Source organism: Meriones unguiculatus, chromosome 8 (genome assembly GCF_030254825.1).
Source record: "Meriones unguiculatus strain TT.TT164.6M chromosome 8, Bangor_MerUng_6.1, whole genome shotgun sequence".
NCBI classification, from domain to species: Eukaryota; Metazoa; Chordata; class Mammalia; order Rodentia; family Muridae; genus Meriones; species Meriones unguiculatus.
The window spans coordinates 79,384,796-79,406,013 of NC_083356.1; the positions used below are offsets into that span (position 1 = coordinate 79,384,796).

General features: G+C 44.3%; 1 protein-coding gene across 15 annotated transcripts in view; it reads right to left on the bottom strand.

Annotated features, from left to right (window-relative positions):
• The window catches only part of Dennd1a (DENN domain containing 1A), a 477,089-nt gene that overhangs the window by 49,014 nt on the left and 406,857 nt on the right, over positions 1 to 21,218 (bottom strand). For all 15 annotated transcript variants that reach the window (XM_060390076.1, XM_021633350.2, XM_021633349.2 and 12 more), the window contains 5 exons: positions 13,296 to 13,400; positions 12,916 to 13,003; positions 10,966 to 11,006; positions 8,797 to 8,868; positions 7,385 to 7,441 (listed from right to left, as the gene is read on the bottom strand). In XM_060390076.1, coding sequence (XP_060246059.1) covers positions 7,385 to 7,441; positions 8,797 to 8,868; positions 10,966 to 11,006; positions 12,916 to 13,003; positions 13,296 to 13,400 — 363 coding nt within the window. The remainder of the gene's footprint in view (positions 1 to 7,384; positions 7,442 to 8,796; positions 8,869 to 10,965; positions 11,007 to 12,915; positions 13,004 to 13,295; positions 13,401 to 21,218) is intronic.

Genomic DNA, 21,218 nt, shown 5'->3' on the forward strand with positions numbered 1-21,218 from the left:
TCTCTGCTTGGTCAATGATACAGGAAGGTGATGACCTTTTGGCCTTACAAACAGGGCTTGGGTCATGTGGCCCACATTGGATTGGCCAGTCTCAGCTAAGCTAAGGCTCAGTGATAAAAGGGGCTGCTGACAGCCAATTAGAAATGGATTGTTTGGAAAGAGGCTGCCCTAAGGTGCCTGGGTCAAATGGAACAAAGCAGGGGAGGGGCTCCTTCTGTGTCAGAGAGCAACAAAAGGGCAAAAGGGCCGTTTCGGGTGTGTGTGGGTGCATCTAGAGGATTAACACGGGGCGACCATAACAAATTCAGTTTTGGTCCAGGAAAATAAGCCCACCCCCCACTACTGTGTGTGCCTGTGTGTGTGTATGTTTGGCTAAAAAAAAAATGGTGCTATAAGGTGACATGGTAGACAAACATATTAACTAGGTAACAAATAATTTTTAAGAAAGAAAACATGGTTTTTGGGGAAAGTATCTTAGTTTAAGCTTTAAGTAAAAACTGGTGTCTTCGAGCTTTATCTGGTCCATCAACTAGCTGCCTGATCTTTCAGATTAATTTACTCTCTGCAATGGTTTTTTTGTTTTTACAATAGGGAGAGTCCCAGTTGTTTGGCAAAGGTCTGTGGGGGATGGCTTAAATAAGATAAGGTATCAGGAGGCTTTGAGAGGGTCTAGAATTATGCCAACTGAACAGCAGATCTGCCACTTTTCCCTGGACACAATGCTTCCCTGTGTGGGAGCACCTAACCTTGGTGGTTACTTTTCCAGACTCCTGCTTTCCATCCTCAAACTTAGTTCTCATGATGATCATGAAATAGTATTATCTTTTCTTTATAGATGAGACAATAGGATTCAAGACCACAGAGCTACAAAGTGAAGGAGCCTAAAATAAACACTCAAGACATGTAAGTCTTATCAACTTCTAACAAAAACCCAAGTGACAACCCAGATGCCCCTCATTTGAGGAATGGATACAGAAATTGTGGTACATTTACACAATGGAATACTACTTAGCAATTAAAAACAAGGAAGTCATGAAATTTGCAGGCAAATGGTGGGAACTAGAAAAGATCATCCTGAGTGAGGTATCCCAGAAGCAGAAAGACACAGATGGTATATACTCACTTATAAGTGGATATTAGATATATAATATAGGAGAAGTATACTAAAATCTGTACACCTTAAGAAGCTAAGCAAGAAGGACTCTGGCTAAGATGATCAATCCTCACTCAGAAGGGCCAAAGGGATAGACACTGGAAGAGGGAGAAATGGAACAGGACAGGAGCCTACCACAGAGGGCCTCTGAAAGACTTTACCCAGCAGGGTATTAAAGCAGATGCTGAGACTCATAACCAAACTCTGGGCAGAGTGCAGGAAATCTTATTAAAGAAGGAAGAGATAGAAAGACCTGGAGGGGATAGGAGCTCCACAAGGAGAGCAACAACCTAAATATCTGGGCACAGGGATCTTTTCTGAGACTGATACTCCAACCAAGGACCATTCATGGAGATAACCTAGAACCCCTGCACAGATGTAGCCCATGACAGCTCAGTATCCAAGTGGGTTCCCTTGAAAAGGCAACAGTGACTCTCTGACATGAACTCTTTGGCCAGCTTTTTGATCATCTCCCCCTGAGGCGGGGGTGGGTGGGTGGGTGGAAGCAGCCTTACCAGGCCACAGAGGAAGACTATGCAACCAGTCCTGATGAGACCTGATAGGCTAGGGTCAGATGAAAGTGGATCAGGGGAGGAGAAGGGATGGGGTGGGATTGGGAGGGAACGAGGGAGGGGGCTATGGCTGGGATATAAAGTGAATAAATTGTAAAAAAAAAAAAAAAGGCCCAAGTAGAGATATCATGACCTGAGGGGGTACATGCTATACCGTGCCATCAGAAATGACTTCTTTCTTTTTAGAAGCTTTTCTTGCTAAACTGGTCACAGGCTGCTATGCTCTATGCTATTTACTGTGAAGTTCTCCAGACTGTGAGTTCCTTGGGATCTGGGTTTTCTTGAGTCTCGCACAGCTCTCCCATAAATCTCTGTTAGGCTGAACTAAACATTTGGAAGGTAAATGTGCCTGGATATCTAAGAGCCACCTTTTGTTTAGTTAGCACATCTAGAGACCCCATCGTTTCTGTACTTTCTTGTGGCTCCCCCACTGAGTATTTAGCTTCTTCACTATTTCCTCCATTTGGGGAAGGACAACTGCTTTCTTCTAGGATGTCATAGGGAGTAGAGGAGGAGCAGCTCAGGTCAAGAGAGCAATGAGAACAGTGAATATTTTCTTTTCTACCTACCAGAAGACATATTGCATGAGTAGGAGCCAAAAGAGCAAGTCTGTATTCTTTGAATGAAGACACTGTAGACTAAGAACTAACTGACCCATTAGCTAAGGGATTGAGATATGGTACCCTGACACCCTCTTGGTAGGAAGGCAAACTGAAAGTTTACATAAAAATACTACAACATGTGAATGTCCTGTGGCCCACTAATTCCAATTCCAGAAATGTTTTCAAATGAAGGAACCTAGAAGTGACATAAGTGTTCAACAATAAAACTGATTGAGGTGTGTGTGTGTGTGTGCATGTGTGTATGTGTAGCATCTATGTATATATATGTGTGTGTATTTATGTTGTATGCATGTATATATGCAATCCAATAAAATGTATGAGCTATTTAAAACAAGGACACATGGAAGAAATGTGCAAATTCTTCCCAGGAGCCATAAGGTTAAGAGCAAGGAGAGTATCACCAAGCCTCAACCTTAGGCAGGGCAAAGGGGGCAGAAGAGAATTCTGTTCTGCCACCTTCCCAGAGCACTTCCTGGATTACACTTTTAGAAGGCTGGGACATGTTCAGGGCATTCCATATAAAAATGCAGATGAAAAGGGACATTATTTTTCTTCTTTGATTTGCTAAATTTCCCAATAAGCATGCAATTTGTTGGCTTACAGGAAAAAACAAAACAAAACAAAACACCTTGACCTTCTATATGTCATTTTTAAAAAACAAAACAAGGGCCTGCAAGGATGGGTGGGCCAACTCCTTCCTGAAGGGTCACATAGGAGGAAGACAGAGCTACAACTTAAGAGGTCACCAGAGGGTAGTAAATTCTTCCCACGAGCCATAAGGCTAAGATCAAGGAGAGCACCACCAAGCCCCAACCCTAGGCAGAGCAAAGTGGACAGAGGAGAACTCTATTCCTGTCACCTTCCCAGAGCACTTCCTTGGATAAAAAAATCCAGACAGGTAACCTCTACCACTGTGGAGAAGACGGGCATAGCATATGATCTTCCTTCTTGGATGAGGATCTGTGATAGGCAGGGGCATGAAGCCAGGGCCTGGTGAGCCTGGGGAACAGAGTGGGATATCATGGCCTTTGGAGAAGCTGGGAACAGGCTTTCTGAGGCAGAGAAGCAGGGCCAGGCCAGGCATTTACAACTGGAGTTTGGCCCAGCACTCACAGAATGGCTAAAGTACCCCTCTCTGTGCTGGGCAGGCTGAGGTTGGCAAGAACAGGGTGGTTTCAACAACAACAACAAAAAAATACAGCTGTATTAGAGCCATGTTGTGGAAAGATTCCTCTTGTGGCTGTGTGAGCAACCTAAAGGGAGGCAGTCCCATGGCATTTGGGCAGACTGTTCTAGGTATGAGGCCAAAAAAATGGAGAGGATGTGCTCTCATTTATGGAGTTGCAACTAAGTACTACTGTTAAAACACTTTGCTTCTGGGTCCTTAGTTTATGGATGAGGAAAATAGACAGGGCTGGTAACTCCACCAGGGCCACAAAGCTAATATCCTACACAACCAGACTAAATCTTCTGGTTGGCCTCAGAAGCCACATCCCCATGAGAGGGCACTGAAGGCGTGTGTGCCAAGGCCAGCGCCTTCTGATTTCCTCTGAGAAAACCTATTTCCACTTTGAGATTTATGTTGTACCTGTCTTTTCCCAGCCTACTCCCCACAACAGCAAATGTAAATTAAAATATGAATATTGATATCAGACTAGTAGCCAAAATTGGAGTCTCAGTGATTGAGGCTGCAGCATATTTTAAGGTGTCTATAGACAGGGAGCTGACAGTTGTGTGATACAGTGTGAAAATGTCTGTTCTGTAAGAGTCTACCTGCTTTTCCTGCCCCCCACATGCTTGCTCAGGCCCTTCACTGTGATTGCAAGTGTTTGGCTAGAAAGTCAAGCCAACTGTGAATTTGCTCCTTTCAATCACAGACACTAATCAAGCTCAACTTGTCTTTTAAAGAACAGTGATTTAGAAACTTTCCAAATGGCTACAAAATGAGCCCATTTGGTTAAACCATTTTGATATTAAAGAAAAAAAATCAGGGATTCTTTAAGGGCACACAGATCTTTGATTTGCTAAATTTCCCAATAAACATGCAATCTGTTGGTAAATGGGAAAAAATGACCTTCAAAATGTCATTTTTAAAAAGCAAAACAAAGTTGCAGGGAAGGGTGGGGCAACTCCTTTCTGAAGGGTCACACAGGAGGAAGACAAGAGCTACAACTCAGGAGGCCACCATGGGGTGTCAAGTTCTTAGTGCTCCCTACAGGTGAAGAGGAAGCAAGTGCAGCCACTGAATTTAAAGTGCTGTTTTCCAGACAGCCTGAACCAGGGAAGCAGAATGCAATTTGTTGATGCTCTTCTGCAGGTCAGGCCTGGTGAGGGCATACTCCCAGCAAAGTGCCACTTTCTCCCTTCGAAAGCCATGGCTGGGATCTCTGTCATTTCTCCTTCTTCCTAACTCTGAGCAAGTTGAACTTCAAAGGAGGCCAGGCTATAGCAGAACTTGGCCACTTTGTTCCATTTATCCAGAGAAATATGTTTTCCATCTTTCTTTTTTTGTTCCGGGGCTGAAGCAGAGCAGACATGGAATAAAGCCACACTGTGAGATCTACGAACAATCACTTGCCAATGGTCACAGATACCCTGAAAGCTATTTCAGAGGCTTTGAAAAATATATAGCACAGATGAACAAGGGATGGAAAAGGAACCCTGTTCAGTCATATTAGAGATGGACCCTCCACACACCATGGTGACCTCTCCACAGGTCAGCCCCACATTCTCTATTTGTAATTCAAACCCAAGGCAAAAGCAAAAAGGGCAAGTTTGGGTTCTTGATTATGTGTGCGATGCCACCATTGCTATGCGGAGTTAGAGGAGGCCAGGTGGCCCCCCAGTACATTGGAAAATTGAGTCTTTGCTGGCAACTGCCTCAATTTCATAGCAGAAACAAAACTTGAAATGTCTGTTTTAGGTGAATCTGGGGAGCCATAGAGACAGGTTCCATGTTGCACGGAAGGGCAGATGGAAGGGGGAAGAAAAAAGCCAAAGAAATATATTCCACTACAGTGAGGTAGGTCAGGGGAAGCCAAATCCTAAGTTAGCTCGAGAAAGAGAGCTGGAGAGCACCAGAGACTAGGGGTCTGTATGTACTGAACGGTGGTGGGGTTTCAATTACAAAACAGTTCCTCCAAGAACAACTGCAAAATATCAAGCCTGTGGAAATCTGTAGGAGCCAAGGGGGGAAAAGTGAAAATTGAAAAGGGTGCACTAATAGATCTGTCAACAGTCCAATGGTGACAAGTCATATTTCTATAAAATGCCTTCACCATTTGTGTCACCTGAGATGCACTGACACTCTCTATAGAACATTATCTCCTGAAGCTATTCTTGAAAAGACTGGCGTGGGTGGGGGAGAGAGTAGGGGAGGAAAAGAAATCAGCTTTAGATTCTATGAAGGAAAGGAAAGGTGGAGTGTGTCAAGGAACACGATCTAGATTGTGTAAATGAACCTTTGGATAAATGTGTGAAAAAAGCTGAGTTTCCCTGACTGCTGTAGAAAGACGGCATAGTGGGAAGGAACTCTTTGAAGGGCAGTCTCCAGCTTCGTGGTCAGAAGCAAGGAGCCCCTGCTTCTTTATCTGGTGCCTGAGGAAGGACCTTGCCTTTGCTTATTTCAGGCGATATACTAACCAACCATAGCCTACAATCTAGACCCGGGGGGGGGGGATAAAGCCACCTCCTAGGCACATCCAATTCATTCCTATGTGACTGGGACAGGAGATGAAAAGGTATGATTAGTGACTTAAATAACACCCATGTGAAGAGTCCCACCTGCCAGTGTCTGCCGGAGTGCACATACTACCACGGGGGCTGCGTGGATTTGTGTTACAGGGTTATATCACAGGATGAGAACCTCAGCTGTTAAGAATTTACTGTCAGTTAAAGCCAGGAATTTAAATGCTTAGTCAGAGCAAATCATTTTCCAATTAAAAGAAAGGAATCAATTTCTTCGACCCATTTTAAGTTAATGAGGAATTTTCTGACTTCATAAAGTTGAAACTGATTTCAATTAAAAACAAAAACAAACTGCCAAGATAGTGGTACATTTAGAAGTGTGGGGAAAAATGACCCTAGACATCTTCTGCAAAAGAAAATACAAGTCTGGGGAAAGCAGTGGGCGGTACAGTGTGGAAGCATTCTGACAGTGGAGGTCAACAGATCTGAAATCTAATCCTGTTTCTGCTAGGCTCATGCACTGTGGCCTTGGGCAAATTACTTCACCTGTGAACCAACCAGTCTCTTCACTCAAAGCTTTGTTCTACGGATTTGGGGTGACAGTTCCTAGTCTGCCCATCTTTAACAAAGAGCGGCAATCACAATATCAGAGATCGTGTTGCAATAGTATCACCCCCACCCTAAGCTTTGCTCACCTTGCTGTACTCCCCAGGAACTCAGGCTGAGGAAGTCTTAGCCACAGTGACTACATACATGTTTTCTGATGGATCACAGGGACAATCAGCCTCTGTTTGCCTGCATGTACCTTAGACACAGGATAGGCTACTCTTGCTCTGTGCAGTGGGGGGTGGGATAGGAGACCCACAGCATTCCCTTCCTGCTCATTCTTTGTGTGTGTTTTGCGTAGGGACCATGTGTATACTGGAAACAGGGTGGTCATTTTTTTGGAAATGCTTTTGTGTTTAAGTTAAGACCAGACCTGGGCAGAGGGTGTCTGCAGGAATACAGTGATACTGGGGTGGTGGGGAATATGTATGAGTGAGCCAATTTTGCTGGACACCTGCACACCCTAGGCCTGGTGGGGTGGGGTGGGAGACAGTGGTAATGCTGAACTCACTAGCCTTTGTGGGTTTAAGACCACAAGGAGTCTTAATGTTATTTGAAGACGATTTTTTTTTTCGTCTGTGAATATTTATAACAGTGTGAAACTCCCGGACAGCTGGTAATGCATTTTGAAGTGTGCTAACAACATTGTATCAAACAGCCCTCTATTGATCACATCCTACTTTTTTTGTGGCCACGCATTTCATACACGGTGCTTATACATTTTGAATAAGAACTTCAAGTACCTTTTGCTTCAAGCGATTTTTCACCTCTTTTATTCCCATTTTTGCATGATCTTTTGCCTGCATGAAAAATTAATTTAAGTTAAGATTCCCTTTCTATTTCCAGCCGGGTCTATGCTTGATTTCAGTCCACCACGAATCACCTTCTCTGATTACTAGAAAAATGAAGGAAAAAAGGGATCATCAAGTTGAAAATATAATAGCTGTGAAAACAAATACAAAGGTAAAAGGTTAAAAAAAAAATCCCTCAAAGGGGCCGCAGGGATTTTACTTTCTGCATTTTGATGGCACAGACTTTTTTTCTTCTTTCCCTTCCCAAGCTTTTCCTCTGCTCTCTATAATTATTTACCTCAGCAGCCTGGTGACAGCTACCAGTAAAAGATGAGCAGCTTTACTGGCCACAAGACTCAGAACCCAACCATGCTTCACCAGGGCCTCATGGTCAATCTCTTTTCCAGGTTGGAGGGTTGAAACAACACAGCAATTGCCAGGTTTTACTAGTGCCATTTCCTAAATTTCAGTTTAGAAAACACCCTGGCTTCTGTTTTCTGTCAGTTTTGACCTGTGCATCTCTGCTGGTAGCCACTCATCAGTATAGAAACTAGAGTTTAGGCACAGAAAGTACTAACACAATTAAAAATGAAAATAAAACAAAACTACCCCATGTGTATGGCTCAGAGTCAACTGAGCAAGCAGAAAAAAAAGCACAAGAACAAATACTTGAGGCTTTTGAGAGATGGAATACCAGGAACTGATGGATCTCCTGTTTTCACTCTGTTGTAGGCATGGGTCTCACAATGAACTTCCTATAGGACAGTGGTAAGAGAGAGGATGAAGAATTTGGGACAGAACTGAGGAAGGACTCCCCACTGTGCACATAGTCACGGCTATATAACAGAGGCCTCCAATCCTCTGGTCTCCGCACTCAATGTATGTGCCCATACATATAACCTGCCACAGGGAGGTTGGAAGTGAGGAGATGGTCTCCCCACCATGCACACAGTCCTGGTTATAAAACAGCAATGCCAAGCATTCTCAGAACATTGAGACTCCTAAGAAACAGCATGGCCACCCTTTGGTCACTTCTGCAATTGAGGCATTGATACACTTGAGAGTCATGTTGTATTAGGCATAGTGACACACATCTTTAATCCCAGCACTTGGGAGACAGAGATGGGAGGGGGGGGGATTTCTTTAAGTTTAAGACCAGCCTGGTCTACATAGTGAGTTCCAGGGTGGCCAGAGCTACATAGTGAGACCTTGCCTCAAAAAAGCAAACAAAACAAAAAACAAAAACCAAACCAAACCAAAAAACCTCCCCCAAACTAAAAATCAAATAAGCCAGAAACAAATAAACAAAATTCAGGTTGCATGAAGAATCCATCCATGGTTTCCATACTGCGACCAGTACTTACAAATTTGTAGACAGTCTTCATGGCTGGGTTAGCTTTTGTTTTTACAGTATTCAGAATCGCTCCACTTCCTTTCTGTAATAAAAATGTCAATCAGCAACGTGGGCTGGAGGGAGAGTGGGCCAGCACCAACAAAGAGTGTTTCTTTTTAATCAAGCCAGACAACATTTCCAGAGTATGTGACGTGAGAAGAGAAGCAGGCCCAGGTGGTTACTGGGGTCAGTTAGGGCTATGGCACACTCACTTTGGGGTGTGTGTGTGTGTGTGTGTGTGTGTGTGAGAGAGAGAGAGAGAGAGAGAGAGAGAGAGAGAGAGAGAGAGAGAATGTGTGCATGCACATGCAGGAACTGGGGAAGAGGCACGTGATAACTAGTTAAGGAGAGACAGTAAGCTCAACATACTGCTCAGTACCTGCCCCTATCTAGGCTATCTGAGGCAAAGGTTTCCTTATGGTCACCAGGAGCTCTTTAAAGAATTTCTAGTTACCATAGATAGTTTCCATCATATTTCATAACTGTGAACTGCCTAGTTGACTCCACGCCAGTAAAGAAAACAGGATCCTGATCAACCAGGACCCTCTGGCAATATGGTTTGTCACTTCTGTGGGGAGCATGGGAGGAAGATATGAAGGAAGGCTTTCTACTGCTTAGGCAGCTAAGTGAGTGGAAGTGCACAGGCCATTTTAATCATACCCTGGTAGCAAGCTGTAAGGCTATAAGGGCCCTGAGTCAAGGGGGAGTCTCTTTTTAGACCACCAGGCTTTGTGCACATGAGTAAGAGGCAGAGCAGGATAAATGAGCACATGGATGGTGACAGCTGCACTGCTTACATACAGGGCGTTTGGAGATCAGAAGACTGGGTGGGCCTCAGAGCAGAAAGCATTTGACCTAAACCATGGAGGATGAGTGCCGGCTGAAGCGGGACATAGTAGTACAGCAATGTTCTTGGAGTAGGGAATATAAAGGAGTTGAGAGCTATGAGTGTGCTCTGGAGGGACAGGGGTTCTTGACCCATGGTGGAAATGAGGCTGGGAGGCCAGATGGGGTGGCTTGCACAGAGCCTGGAAAGCCAGGCCCAAGGGATCATGGTTCTGGAGAACTTTTAATCAAATGTGTCATGTAAGAGATGACACCAAGTATTGATTTTTACTTTCAGCACAACTTTTGGTAACTGCTTGCCTTAAAGATTTTGAGTTTTAATGAAAAACATCACAATTTGACCTAGAAAACATTCTATGTTATAGGACAATAGGAAAATTTCACCCACTCATCTATTCCATGCTGCCTTCCAAAATTACTCAGAACACTGTTTAAAGGGTCCTTTGGAGTACTGAAACTCCCTTTATCAATCAATCAACAGGTCCTTATTGCTTGCTTCTAATGTGCCAAGTGCTGTGTTTGGCCATCCAAGAACAAAGGCAGTCTTTCACGGGGGAGCTGCTTACTCTGGCCAACTGCAGCCACTTCCATGGGACCTGCCTTGGCAGCAACTGTGGTTGGCCCGGAGCAGAAGAGAACACTTATCACATTATTCTGGAGCTGCCTGTTTACGTGCCTGCCTCCATAACAAGATGGGAAGTTTGCCCCGGGCAGGACCTGCCCCCTCTAGGTTCCCAGGGGCCAGCTGTCTGTGGTACACAGTAGGCCTTGAGTATATACTCATCAGAAAGTCATAGAAAGTCGAGCAAAATCGGAACTCCTTATCGGCCACAGGAGCCCGGAGCACCTGGCTCCCAATTCACAGCCATTGTTCACAGTAGCAGCAAGGGAGTAAAGAAAAGTCTCCCAGATTTGTGTTTTCCATTTTCCCAGGAGCCCCCGCTATGAAAAACACTGCAGTATAGCAAGGGAGACAAATCTTTGGCTTCCCTGTGATCATGAAGTTGTCATGATCCTGGCCATCAAAGAAAATGTTCTAGAACAATACTTCACTCTATCAGCCTTGGCTGGCCTGAAGAGGAGGGAGCCTCTCCTGCCTCATTTCCCCCATTAAGGGAGACTGTCTCCTTCTAGGCTTTTCCATAGGGTGGTGGCCTGGCATTAAGACAAAAGCATCTTCAGCTGAGAGAAAGGCATGTCCTGTGCCTTGAGGCAGCTTTGTAGGTGGCCATGGAGCAGAGGCTGCCAGGAGGCTACAGAGGAAACCAGGTGTCTCTGAACAGGGCACACTTACCCGGACTGTGGACAGCCACTGATGGTACAGTTTATCACTACCTAGGGAAAGAGAAGAAAGAGATGTTGTCATTTAAAGATGTCATTAAATTGCCTTCATGTGGACTGGAAAGCTCACAATCTAGAGGAAGGCCAGATGTCCTCTGTGTCCCACTCTGAACATGTGGCAGTGATTTAGGGAGTTTTGTATCAGTGCCTACTATGCAAACTTCCGACCTCTCCCTCCGTGATTCCATAGGCACAGCCCGAAATCCTGACCAAGGAGCTACCTTGGGTTCCTGAGCAAACAATGTCCAGTCTTAAGATATAAAAATGTGTTTCCCTCCTCTTGCCACCATTTCCTGCCATCTGTGTTAGAGTGAACTGAACAGGCAGCTAAAATGTCATATCTTTTGGAAGCTTTGTTCTCTTCTTTCCATTAATTTTTTATAGGGGAGAGGAGTGAGAAAGCGTGTCATATAGTTCTTGTTGGCCTCCAGCTCTCTATGTTATCCAAGATGACCTTGAACTTCTGATTCTCCTGGTGCAATGCAAGTTTATGTGGCACTGGGGCTTGAGCCTAGGACATTTTTCATGCTAGAGAAGCACTCTTCTCAGCTCCAGCTTTCTTCTCCCCTTGGAACACTCTCTAGCTCAGGTCACTTCTATATTCTTTGAAGCTCCAGAGTTGAATGACCCAGTATAGGAACCCTGTAGACACACAAACTACCTTTATACATTTGTCTGGTGACAGATGTTAGGAGTGATCCCTGTTCATTGCATCCTGAGGGTCAAGGAGGTCTCAGCAGCAGACTTTATTCATACAGAGCCCATCTCCCAGAATTCCTCTCCCATGGTCAGAACTTGACTCAGAGCCTGCTCATTCATCAAGCTCTTGAAATGGAGAGTGAGAGTTAACAGAGCTCTATGTCAATTACATTCAACTCAGTCCTTCTCCTCTTGCACTGGCTTAATTTGTGTTTGTCTCAGTCATACATCTCTTTCCCTGAGGACCAAAGCTAGTGCTCAACACTGTTTACTCCGCTTTGAGTGCACTGTTCAGAGAATGCTTGTCAACAGTCTGTCCTGGCTGTCCAGAGACTCTGCACTGGCTTTAACAACTGTGGTGTGGGCTGCTTGGGCCTGAAACATCAACAGGTAGATGTGAAGCTGCTTCTGTAACCTTGTGTACTGCTCCAAAAGTCATCACCACAGCCCAGACTAGACAGGCTCAGTAGTAAAAGGGTATCATTCTTCTGCTCCAAAGACTGAAACAATGTGTACTATTAATCTCTGCCATCAAAGACTAAACCAATGGCCAGATTGGGACTCAGGAGGTGCTCATTACGGACACTGCCCCGTGCTTTAGGTGCTTCCCCTGCAAAATGAGAGGATGATCCCTGAGACCACCAGTCAATGATACTCACATTTTACTCATTTCTTTCTTTGAGTAAGGTTCTCACTGTATTACCCACGATGGTCCCAACTCCTGGGCTCAAGCGATCCCTTGCCTCAGGTTCCTTACGGCTGTGTCTGGCTTGATGATGTGCATACTGCACAGAATCACGTGTTGAACACTGATCCTACAGCAAGGACTGTTTTGGTATTGCGCAACCCTTCCTAATGACTCACTTCCTCACTACAGCTGTCCTGCCAGGTAGTCATCAGTGCACAAGTGGGAAAGCATCATCTGGAAAAGGGAAATGATTTGGCCCAGGTACCACAGCTAGCAATGAGGCAGGGACCCTGTAGGGGAGTTCAGCTCCCCTACTTCACAATCATGTTGGTCATGACACTCTGCCAGACTCTGAGACAAGATATTTCACATGGGCAAACTACATGTATCCTCTCATAAAATAAGGGATTCCCTAAGTCTTCCAAGGCCAAGATTGAAGCTGGTCTCCCTGCTACCTCTCCTGAAGAGGAAAAAAATAGCCCTTTGGCACCAGGAGGGCCGTAGGCAGCTTTTTACCAGCATACTCGCCCATGTTGATCTCCTCCTCAAAGACATCGCTGAAACCTTCACCGGAATTGAGAAGGTCTAGTCGGCCATCAATAAACTGGAAAGAGAAAAACCAAATACACCACAGCTTGTCTATAGACAAGGAAGCCATCCAACTAGACACTGTGTTTATGCCCCAAACCAGCCAAGCTTTTCAAGATGGGAAAAGACTTGAAAACCCCGAGTCTCTTGAAAATGCTGGTCATGTGTTTCGAACTCAGAAAACTGCAAGCCAGTTTTATAACAATGCCCCCTCCCCTCCCTTTCCCTTATTTTTAGTGCCTAAAGTGGGAACAGTTGCAGAAATGCCCACTAGGGACCTGGCAAAAGCCCTGGGGGAGGCTGGACACCTGTTTGAAGAGCTGCAACTGAGTTGCATTCTGTAGGAACTGCCTCATGGCTCCAGAGCGGTAGTGGGACACGAAGGCTTCTTCACTGAAGGTGATGGGCTCTTCCTGGGAAATGGAGAAGGAACATGATGGTCAGAGGCAGGAAACCTCCCTTCTGCTGGTTTCCACATCTGCCTAGTCTTTTACTCTTTACTACAGAAGCTGTAATCATCATCAATCATTGTAGCTTATGGCAAGGAAGCTGTTTCAGGGAGAAAGAATCATGCCAGGTCAGAGAGGGTAGCTGGCAGGGCTGACAGCCAAGATCAGCTGTGTGGCCCCATTCATGCCCTTCCCTATCACCAACAATCACAACCTATAGTAAGTTAGTGCTGTGCCTGCCAGTGTGATGATTTCCAAACTTTTCCTTCCTTATTTAGGGGTGGAGCCCTGATGTCAGTCAGCACCTCATGTTGAAGGGACCCTACTAAGGCAAAGCTGAATCTTTCAGAGCTGGGGCAGGGGGTGGCACCCTGCTTTCCCTGTTGGTGGCCTTTTCTCGGGTACCAACTGCAGACAATAGTTTTAAACTCCTTTATAAAATGACTGTTCTTGAGGCAGGGTCTTGCTATGCAGTTCAGGCGGGGGTTAACTTGTGAGCCTCCTATTTCAGTTTCCTAAATGTTAGGATTACAGGTGTGTACCACCATGCCTAGCTCAAACTAGCTTGACTGACAACAAATTATAATTTACAAAATATTGGCTGATCAAAAATATAATCTACCACCTGCAGAAGTTTGTGTTGAAGCTGTTTGATGAGTAAGATTTTGTCCTTAAAGTATATTTTGAATCAAGAAAGTGATGCCCCAAGTTTTAAAACAAAGAAACAAGCAAGCAACCAAGCCCTATGCAGTGAACGCCTTGTTCTTTCTTTGACTCATTTGCAGTACTTGTCTATGCAGACATGCTTTTACTTTTGGTTTGCATTCTTGCTTCTGAAAGATCTGACTTTTACATCTTGAGCGGTGTTAAGGGCACCCCCGCCTTTCACAAACTTGGTGGCAAACACAAAGATGATTGAAGCTCCGCTTTTATCCCGTTTTAATGAGTTATGTGTTAAATTTACTGTCTGGCTCCTATAAGTTCCAGGAACTTCAGCTTCAATTTAGTCAGTATTAACTCAGCACCTGGGCAGCCTCACTGCTCAGGTTGCAAGGATGGCCCATAAATATGAAAAAGGCGGAAATTCATTTTTATATAGTTCAACCCTCTCTAATTTTACAAAGGATCTGAGGTACTTTATGCAAGCACCTAAGACAACAATTAAGAAAAATGACAAACGACAGCCTACAGATTGGGAAAAGATCTTCACCAACCCTATACCTGACAGAGGGCTAATATCCAGTATATATAAAGAACTAAAGAAGCTAAACAGCAACAAATCAAGTAATCCAATTAAAAAAAATGGGATACAGAGCTAAACAGAATTCTCTGCAGAGGAATATCGAATGGCAGAGAAACACTTAAAAGAAATTCTCAACCTCATTAGCCATCAGGGAAATGCAAATCAAAACGATCCTAAGATTTCACCTTACACCCATCAGAATGGCTAAGATCAAAAACTCAAGAGACAACACATGCTGGAGAGGTTGTGGAGAAAGGAGAACCCTCCTCCACTGCTGGTGGGAATGTAAACTTGTACAACCACTCTGGAAAGCAATCTGGCACTTTCTCAGACAACTAGGAATAGCGCTTCCTCAAGATCCAGCTATACCACTCCTAGGCATATATCCAAAAGATTCTCAAGTACACAATATGGACATTTGCTCAACCATATTTGTAGCAGCCTTATTTGTAATAGCCAGAAGCTGGAAACAGCTCAGATGCCCCTCAGTGGAGGAATGGATGCACAAATTGTGGTATATCTACACAATGGAATATTACTCAGCAATAAAAAACAAGGAAATCATGAAAGTTGCAGGTAAATGGTGGGATCTGGAAAAGATCATCCTGAGTGAGGTATCCCAGAAGCAGAAAGATGCACATGGTATATACTCACTCATACAGACATACAGACATAGGATAAACCTACTAAAATCTGTACACCTAAAGAAACTAATCAAGAGAGAGGACTCTTGCTAAAATGCTCAATTCCTATCCAGAAAGGCAAAGAGGCTGGACATCAGAAGAAGGAGAAAAGAGGGAACAAGTCAGGAGCATGACACAGAGGACCTGTGAAAAGTTCTGCCCTGCAGACTATCAATGTAGATACTGAGACTTATGGGCAACCTTTGGGCAGAGTGCAGGGAATCTTAGGAAACAAGTGGGAAACAGTAAGATCTGGAGAGGACAGGAACTCCACAAGGAGAGCAACAGAACCAAAAAATCTGAGCACAGGGGTCTTTCCTGAGACTGCTATTCCAACCAAGGACTATGCATGGAGATAACCTAAGACCCCTGCACAGATGTAGCCCATGGCAGTTCAGTATCCAAGTGGGTTCCATTGTATTAGGAACAGGGACTGTCTCTGACATGAACTGATTGGCCTGCTCTTTAGTTACCTCCTCCTGAGGGGGAAGCAGCATTACCAGGCCACAGAAGAAGACAATGCAGCCATACCTGATGAGACCTAATTGACTAGGATCAGAAGGAAAGAAAAGAAGTCCTCCCCTATCAGTGGACTTGGGGAGGGGCATGCATGCAGAGGGTGGAGGAAGGGAGGGATTGGGATGGGAGGGAAACACCGGGGGGGGGGGGGATACAAAGTGAGTAAAGTGTAATTAATAAAGAAAAATAAAATCAAAAAAATTAAAAAAAAAAAAGAAAAATGACTACTAAGAAATACACACATCACGAAATGATTTAGAAACAGCTCCTGGATGAGCTGCTTCTCAGCTTCTCAACTTAAGTTACAGAATTATTCTGGAGCTTCCTGGTTGCTGAGGCAAGGGAGAAACTGCAGACTGTGCTGCGTGTGAGAGGAGTAAGCTACTATTTCCTGAGGAAGGAGCTGCAGCTGCTCAGTTTCTCTGGCAAGGATTGCTTCTTTTCTGCCAAACCAAGTCCAGGTAGGTCCCACCCTCAGCAAATCTTTCTCTTCACTGTGGGTGCCACAGCAGAGCAATATTCCCTTTAGGCGATTTCACACACACTGGTGACTTCTGACACATATCACCAGCCCAGAACCTAACTAGACCTCTAAAGTTGTCTTGATCCACATCAGGCACCTAAAACTCACTGTCTGCACTCTCAGTTATGGACCCATTAGCTCCATTCAAATCAATGCCTCCCTTTCTTGGTTGTCAGAGCCTCACTGATCCACAGTTGACTGGTCAGACTTCCAATGCCCTTCTCATCCAGCCTGGGAGATTTCTCACACCTTCACTCACTGCTCACTATCCATGACTTTGGCCCAGGCCCAGGCTGCTATGTGGGGGTTCATCTTCATGCTCTGTCCTATCTCATTGATTCTGGTCCATATCCGTTCTGGCCAAAGTTCAAACATGTCACCATCCTATTCAAATTTTGGCTCCCCAGGTTCTGCTTTCATGTGATAACTGGATTTTTGTTCCTTCTACTATGTTCCCTGTGAGCAGACACACTTGTTTGCACAATTTTGTACACCTCACAATGTGCGTGACATGCACAAGTCTCTTGTGTGAAAGAGGATAGAGAAACCATAGCCAGGCAAGTAGCCCTTTCAGACAGTCCCTCGGTCTTTTTGTGTCTATTCTTCCACACCTGTTGTTGCAAAGGCATCTTCTGGTCACATGCAACATTGTCCATCATATTTATCCTTGCTTTCTCTTTTCAAAGGTTCTTTTCTTTTGCCATGGACATAGGCCTGGATGTGGCAGTCACTCATCCTTGTTTGGTGCTACCAGACATTACCTTTGTGCTAGAATGGTCTCTTCCAGTGTTCTCTCTGATAAGGAACCTGGAAGGACAAGTCTCTGTTGAACACATTTCCACATTCCCTGAGGACAGTGTAGAGCCTGGGCCCTGGTTAGAAGTGCAGGGATGTGAGTTAAACAACCACAGAATGAGCTCAGCTCTGGTTCCTGCCACAGGACCTGTGGCCTTGGTGTGACACAGACTCTGCTTGGCCTGATTGTAAAGAAGTCTGAGGGCACCATGCAGGGTGGGCGGTACTTATGTTCAGGGTAGAGGGTGTTAGAGCTGCTCAGATTAGATGTCTGCTTGTACCTGGAGCTCCACACAGTGTCAACAGGAACATATTTGCTTAGAGTGATGAACTCAAGAAAGTTTGCAACTGGATTTGTGTGTGAGGCTAGCCTGAGGCAGGGTTTAGCTGCAGGAGAGCAGAGACTCTCACCTTCCAGGAGACATAAATATTTTGGGTTTCTTATCCATTCATTGAAGGTGACATCCACCTGGATCACATATCTATGCCATAAAAACTGACAAAAGGACATGGGTATGAATGAGAAACCTACAGGGAAATGTGACAAGAGCTTTTTCTGAAAAGATCTCAAGACACAGTACTTCTAGGCATGAAAGCAAATACTGCTAAAAGGCAATGGCACAGTCACCCAGAGCCGAGCATGGAGGACTCAATCCCTGGAGTGATTCTCCTTCCAAGATACTGATAATGGTCACATTTCACAAGTGGGCTCCTGTAGATGTCCCATAAGTATGTCTCAGAACAGACATCACAAAGGGTCTCTTCATCAAACCTTCTGGATGCAGAATGCCAGTCCTTTAGATATAAGCCCCTCTGATAAGCAGGACTCAGTGAAGTCTCCTGCCATAGGACCAGGGTAAGCACACGGACCTCATCCCCTCTGCTTCGCACAGCCATGTCCAACAGCTACCCCCGCTCCACTCTTCAATAGACTACAGAACAGTGTCTTGTTAATTCTCTCCTTTACGAAAATTGCAAGCATTGCTGGTTTAGTTCTCTTATTTGATTGATTAAACCTTTTGTCTTCTTAGGTGACACTCTAGGCGCTAGGGCAACCTGCTGATGGCAACGTTAATTCCAGGGAGTCAGGCCGTGAGCATTTGCGCTTAGATGGCATTAGTAGAGAGTTTTCCATCTATGACCCCAAGGACAGTAAAACACAGCTGCTCAACCCCATCAAGGACTCTTACAAAAAGACAAGTTTTCCCTCTTGGATTATCTTCTTGACATATGGAATCAATCGAAAACTCCATCACTAATGAGTAGAATCTTTGTTAGCAGGTGAAGCCTGTGACTCCAAAGGTTTGAGTCTTGTAGAAATAATGGCTTCATCCACATAGCATCATTCAGTGCCGGTGTGAAAATGCAACCCCCACCAGGTTCTTCAAACAACTTTCTTTGTCCCGCTGATGCCTCTGTTCCTTAACAAATTTAATTGTTATCAAAATCCTACTTTTACTATATGATTATAAGACAAAAAGAGGACTCTCCTCTTTATAAACTGTTTAAATTTTTTAAACCAATTATTTTCAGAAGATTTATCTATACATTCAAATATTAAAAAAAACAGCTCTTATAAACCAGGTTCTGTGTAAGATGAATAAAAAAATATAAACACAGGTCCTAAAAATACCGGGTACAGGGCAGGAAGTAGATTGAAGGTACAAACCATATAAGAATGGGAGAATATTTTGTTCCACAGAAATAGCTTAAAAAAACATTTATTTGTGTATGTGTGCAGGAGGATTGAGTATATGCAATAGTGTTCATGGGTTAGTGGACAATCTGTAGGAGCTGCTTCTCTCCTTTCACTATGCGGGTCCTTGGTGGCAAGTACCTTTACCTGCTTGGCCATCTTGCTGGCACCTCTTTACCTTACTTTCTGAGACATTGTCTTTCATCAAACCTGTAGCTTGCTATTTCAGCCAGACTGGCTAGCCAGCCGAGATCTGAGATCCTGCTGTTATCTGCCTTTCAGTCCTGAGATTACAGGGGTGTGGTGTGACTGGGCCCTACATTTATGAGGGTGCTAGGGACCCATACTCAGGTCCTCACTCTTGTGCAGCAGATGCATTGCCTGTTGAGCCAAAATGTGGTGTTTCTATATATGACAAATACCTCAGATTCCTATATAGAGAGGGATAGAACACTGGCTTCCAGGGGCCAGGGACAGTTGAGGAGCTGTTTAAGGGGTTCAGGGGTTCAGATTTAGAAGATGACGAAGTCTGGAAGATGGATATGGTTGCACACCACTGTGGATGCACTGAAGGGCATGACACTGCATAGGTCAAATGGTTAAGATGGGAAATTTTATTGAAAAAAATTTCCTACTTACAATTTAAAAAACCAACAGAACATGGCAGGGTAGACGGCGACTGTTTATTTGATATTGGCTTGAAGTTTTCCATAATAGAAAGGCAGCTGTTTCAAAGGAATCTGTGTGCAGGAGGAGTGAGTGTGTGCACAATAGTGTATACAGGTCAAGTTCAGGAAACAGACAATCACAGCGTGGAGGGGCTGCACCTTCTGGAGGGTACACCAGAGGACTGGGATTGCTTCTGCTAACAACCCCTTTGCAAAACCTTGAAACTTTGGATTTAGTTAGCAACACAACATGGTAACGAGTGACCATGTCCCGGAGTCAAAAGGCCTGTCCTTGAATCCCGACTCAACTGTCAGCCATGTACCGTCTGGCAGCTCAGCCTGTCTTCCATCATTGGTAATAACAGCGCCATGCAGCCTCACAGTGTCATTGTGAGGTTCACAGCAGATGATTCTGTGATGGTTCCACAAGAGATTTCTCACAAATAATAGTCCTCCTTGAGGGCACATAGTGGTCTTGCCATGGCTGGTAGTGTGACAGGTGCAAAATGAACACTCTTGAAAATAAACTGCTGCTAAAATCTAACCTTTCTACCTACCTTCCTCCCTCTTTTTCTCTCTTCTCTCCCCCTCTCGTTTCTTCTTTCAAAATCTGTCATGGTGTTTGTTCGTGTAATATTTACTGACATTCCAAGTAAAGAAGAAAATCAGTGTTTAGTTATTACCATTACTTTTGCTGTTCAATTTCACATCATATGATATTGATTTCAAAAATTATAACTTGGGAAGCCAGGTGTGGTGGTGCACACCTGTAATACCACCACTCAGGGAGGTATAGGTAGGCTCTGCCTCTGTGAATTCTCTGTGAGTTCTCGGCAAGCCTGGTCTACAAAGTGAGTCCAGGGCAGCCAAGGCTAAATAGAGAAACCCTCTCTTGTAAAAAAAAAAAAAAAAAATTACTAACTTGGATAGGCGTTATACTTCATAGCTGGTACATGCACCTGTGTTTTTAAAGATTTTATTTTTAATTACGTGTATGTGCACAAGACTGTGGGTGCCAGGAACTGAACTCTGGTCGTTTGGAAGAACATTATATGTTCTTAAACACTGGGCACTCTCTCCAGCTCTCCAGCTCCTATGCTCTCATCAGTCAATGGAAATGTTGCACTAGATTAACTCCATTGTTTTAATTTTACTTCTTGATACAGGTATAGTCTATACATTTTCGGTCTTAGTGATCAGAAAGGAAGGAGGGGCATGATTGCTCTGTCTCTTTCTTTCCTTTTATGTCATTTTCAGAGTAAGCAGTTGATTAAGGACAAGAAATAAGAACACAGCACATGACAGCTTTTGCATCAGCCCTTATGTCGCTCACATCACCGAGAAACCAGTCTCCTGCTGTGCTTGAAGCAAGTTCTGGTTCTAATCAGAGTGTGGCCACAAGCTGACAGTACCACTTACTCCATTGTAGATCGTATCATGTTGATCGAGTCTTGCTGATCTCACTTATTGTGCTATGCAGGCATGGTGATATTAGGGAACTTCTATGGCCAGGCTTAGCTCCTTTGCTGCTCTCCATCCCCACTGTCCCACAGAAATTCACAGAAAGCACAAGTTCACAGGGAAAGTCTTAAGAATTATAATATGGCAGATTATCAAAGTGAGCACAGGCCTTGTGTGACCGCATAAAGCACAGG